Source organism: Octopus bimaculoides, chromosome 9 (assembly GCF_001194135.2).
Source record: "Octopus bimaculoides isolate UCB-OBI-ISO-001 chromosome 9, ASM119413v2, whole genome shotgun sequence".
Classification (NCBI taxonomy): Eukaryota; Metazoa; Mollusca; class Cephalopoda; order Octopoda; family Octopodidae; genus Octopus; species Octopus bimaculoides.
Window position 1 is genome coordinate 69,139,375 of NC_068989.1, and position 4,499 is coordinate 69,143,873.

The following is a 4,499-nucleotide window of genomic DNA, read 5'->3' on the forward strand; positions in this document are numbered from 1 at the left end:
CTTGTGTTTTTTCTGGTAGTCTGACCTTAGAGTCCCTCATAGCGTGAGGCATTATCGTATAGTAATGCCCTTATATAAATATAAATATATATTTCGGGAATAAATGATGGATTTTTTCCCTTATGAGGTTTTTTTCACGCTAGCTACTTGATAAATTCTTGTAAAAGAATTTGTCCTATTATTGAATTTATATATATATATATATATATATACACATACACACACACAAGGTGTAGAAACAAATGCTCCAAGAAAGAGAAAAAAAACCTATCCCATTGTTATGAGCAACAAAAAATGGATACATAGAGTACAAGTAACTTTTGAACAATTTCTGTTTTTTACATTACAGCTGCTCTGCACCATCTTCCCTTTATGCACTGCCATTAATTATCACCTCCTCCTAGACCCACTCCTACTTTTCTTTACCTTCCCACCTTAAGTGGATTCACCTTTGACCACACCTCCACCCAAGTCTTTCATTCACAGCATGCACCTCTAATCATTTGTCACTCTTACATTCTTGCAAACCTACCAAGCCAGCCATCCTCAAACCTCGGTCCCTATTCTCTCACATTTGCTTGTCCCTATTCTTTCTCATATCTACTTCTTGTATTTTGAGGTTATGCCCTGATACCACATCAAACAATCCTTTCTCCTTTTCTATTCAGAGTCATGATGTATCTCCTGCAAAGGAGACACATGGCTATCCCAATGAGGATAGCCATGTACCCTCTACTAGGCACCTGTTTGCAACCCACTCTCATATTTTAGCCTTTGAACACCTGGCACAAATCTACTTCCACCACTCAGCTGAGGGGTTTTGTGAGCTACTTGGTGACAATCATTAGTGCTGGTGACACAAAAAAAGCACCCAGAACACTGTAAAAAGGTTGGCATTAAGTGCATCTAACTGATGAAATCATCCAAAAGCAAATATTTAAGCATAATGCAGTTCTCTGGCTCATCCGATCCAGTCAAACCCTCCAGTCCATGTTAACCCTTTGAAGATGGAGCCTCATTTGGAGTTTCAGTGCCAAAAAGAAAAAGCCCTTTTCACAAGGGCATGCACTTATTTTCAAAAAAAAAATTATAAAAAAACTAATTACTTTACATATATAAAACTATATATATTCTTGGAGGAAATTGAATGAACTAATATAATCTTCTTCATCATTCAACGTTTTGGCTGATAGATCAGCCCTGTCATCTCCTAAGGGTTAAATGATGAAGAAAGAAAAAAAGAAACAAAGAAAATGAGAAAACATGCGAGTGAACTAAGTGGACTAACCATTTTCATTGCAGACTGCAGGGTCATGTTCAATAACGGTGGTGTCAAGTGAATTTAAGGTCTCTTTAACAAGGTTCGCAGCAGTGATGTCGATTTCATTTGCCTCTTGAGATTTCTCAGATGTAGCAGAACTAACATTTTTACAAGTATCATTAGAATCGGAAACATTTTTTATATCTGCCTCTGAGCTTGTTTGAATGGCTTTGTTTTTATTGGGCCAACTGGATAGAGAAAACCAATCAAGACCAGGTGGAGCCTCGACATCATCGACAAAATCACTCTCAGTCTGAATACCTTTATCTTTATGCATATCATCACAGAAAGGACTGTTCTTTGTGGCTTCCAGTATTCGTTTCCGCCATTTCTTGTTCACTTCCTTCAGCGTCCGACCAATTCTGTCCTGCAGCAGTTTTACAAGACGTAAACACGAGTCCTTTGTATTTTCATTCCACTTTGTACAATCGGGATTGAAATTTTTAAAGTCCTGAGTTGAAAAGATCAACTCGTCAAAGTCCAATTGTGTGTTTGGGTCTGGAGAACTCCCTGCTTCTGTCTTTTTATTTGTTGGAGATTTCCGAGTAACCGGATTATCTGAAATACCAGAACTACAGGCCGAGCTTTCATTTGTGGCACTTGACCCTGAGTCTTTGGAACTATCCTCTTTGGTTGTCATATTTGCTTTGTCTACACTTGATTCCTTACCAGCAACATTTGAGATGTATTGTTTTGTTGCCATCAATAAATTTGATGGCCGTTTGTTTGGAGAAGTTGTAAGTGGTATACAGCTGTCAGAGTGACTGTTACATGCTGTGTTAGTATTCAGCCGTTTGTGAATCTCCTCAGAGATTTGTAAAACCAAATCATTGATATCGGGATCGACGAAATGATACATTTTTAACAACATATCGAGACTTTGGCAGTTATAGAACATTTTGAGAACATTGTAAGGGTAGCCCGGATCGTTGTTCTTGATCAAAGTCAAAAGGCGAGACAAAGCTCTGTTACCACGCTGAATTAAATTATCCAAATGCTCCTTCCGTTCATCATATGTTCCACATCGTGAACTAGAAGAAATTAAACAGAAGATATTTAAGGTATATAAAACACAACTTCAGAAAATACAACAACAAATAATTATATATAAAAAAAAATAATGTTTATTTGTCAGAATTAAATTATAAATCAAGCAAATGAAATAATCACAACAAAACTCAGATTTTGATCATAGAGAAATCTGTTATCAAATTAAGATTGTATATGCAGTTTCTTGATAAAATCTATAGTTAAAAGATAGATTACAATGTACTGATTTTCTCCCTACTCATTGATTGCTATATGAATATTGAAAATTGCATTATTAGTTATTACAATTAATATTATAATTACCTAGAGAGTGATAGGCAGAACCAGTACTAAGTTGTAATAGTATTTAATTCTATCTCACCATGTTCCGTAGGGGAAGGAGTTCAATATTACTCCCCAATTCTGAATAATAACACAAGTACCTGTTGACAACTGAGGTTGATTCAATCCATTATGCCACTCACTGGCCAATATATGGCTGGGACCAATGTTAAAAATCATTATTATAATTATTGTTACAACCAGTAATACTGATGCAGTCCAACAGTAAAGCTGGTAGCAAACATATTTCACAGTCCAATTCTGCTTCACTCACATTACCAAAGGTTTTGCTAAATAAATGAACATCAGTTCCCATTATACTTTTATTCCTTTGACTACCGCCATGCTGGAGTACCACTTTAAGGGGTTTTAGTCAAACAAATCGACCCCAGGACTTATTCTTTATAAGCCTAGTACTTGTTCTATCAGTCTCTTTTTCCAAACCACTAAGTTACAGGGACGTAAACACACCAACATTAGTGGTCAAGCGATGGTGAAGGGGAAGACAACAAACACACAAATACACACACACATACGACAGACTTCTTTCAGTTTCTGTCAACCATATAATTATAAATCTGATGGTTCTTGTTAAGAAATAACTTGTATTCCATCATAGAAATCATGTCAAAAGTAGAACATATGAATAAAACAAGACTCCAAAAGCTGCATTGCAGGCTATTCATTTAAGAGAGGAGCAATTAAAAATAATTGCTACAGAGTAAAAGGGACATTTTAGTCTTGTTTCAGATAAACTCTAGTGGCAGTGGAATGATAAAGTGCATCCAGTCCATACAGGAAAGTGGTTGGTGACAAGAAGAACATTCAGCTGTACAAAGCATACAAAAACAAGGCAAAATAATATGAACGTACACAGGATGTGAATTCCACAAACTGCATCATAGGCTTTCTATCTAGCTACAGACAACTTCTCTTGTTGCCTGTCGTATATATATATATATATATATATATATAAATTCTGTACGACTCTTACTCTTTCTTTTAGCCTCCTTCACATTTTCTTCATTCTTCCCACTTTCCTTTTCTCACTCCCCCTCTCTCACATTTCTTGGCCTTTCCTTCATTCTCACTTTCCCTCCTCTTTTACCTCACTCAGTCCCTTTCCTTTCTTTTTCTCTCTTTCTCGTCCCACCCTAATTCTTCAATCCCTCTGCCCCCTACCTCTCTCCTCTCCTTCCACATGACCGGTGTTACGCCAAGCCTGACCTTTCTTTCTTGGTTCAACTACCATCCATGTAGCATCTCTTATATTCATTCCCATGACTTCTATCTCTTATGTTTTTGCCGTAAGGCTTCACTCCCACACACGCCAGCTTAATTTGAATCGTCCTTAGTCGAAAGACACTTGTTGTTTGTATTTGTAATCATGTACCATTTCTCTGTTTTTTTCTGTCCTTGTTTTTGTATATATTTGCTTGCTTTCTTCTAAGGAGTTGAGTGCTCTTAGCTTAGATTTTCTTGGAGCAGGCCAGATTGGATACATATACATGTAAGAAAATAAAAAGTAATAATAAGGCAGAATGCTAAACTGAAAGCATATTTTAATATAGATGTGTATAAGGATGATTAAAAAGGATTTCTAACCAGCTTTCATTGCATGGCAAATTTTCAAGAAGAGGGAAAATGAAAATAATGTTTTTTACAAAAAAATAAAAAATATATAAAAAAATAAATATACCAATACATTATATTGTCTTTGAGCTTTTAAAGTTCAATGGTAATCCATGTAGATAATTGTTAGAAAGATTAGGATGCATGTAATTAAAATTAATGTTGTGTTTAAAAA

General features: G+C 35.8%; 1 protein-coding gene across 3 annotated transcripts in view; it reads right to left on the reverse strand.

The window, feature by feature from the left end:
• LOC106868036 ((E3-independent) E2 ubiquitin-conjugating enzyme UBE2O) overlaps positions 1-4,499 on the reverse strand; it is a 109,269-nt gene that overhangs the window by 14,315 nt on the left and 90,455 nt on the right. For all 3 annotated transcript variants that reach the window (XM_014913136.2, XM_014913135.2, XM_014913137.2), the window contains one exon: positions 1,289-2,352. In XM_014913136.2, coding sequence (XP_014768622.1) covers positions 1,289-2,352 — 1,064 coding nt within the window. The remainder of the gene's footprint in view (positions 1-1,288; positions 2,353-4,499) is intronic.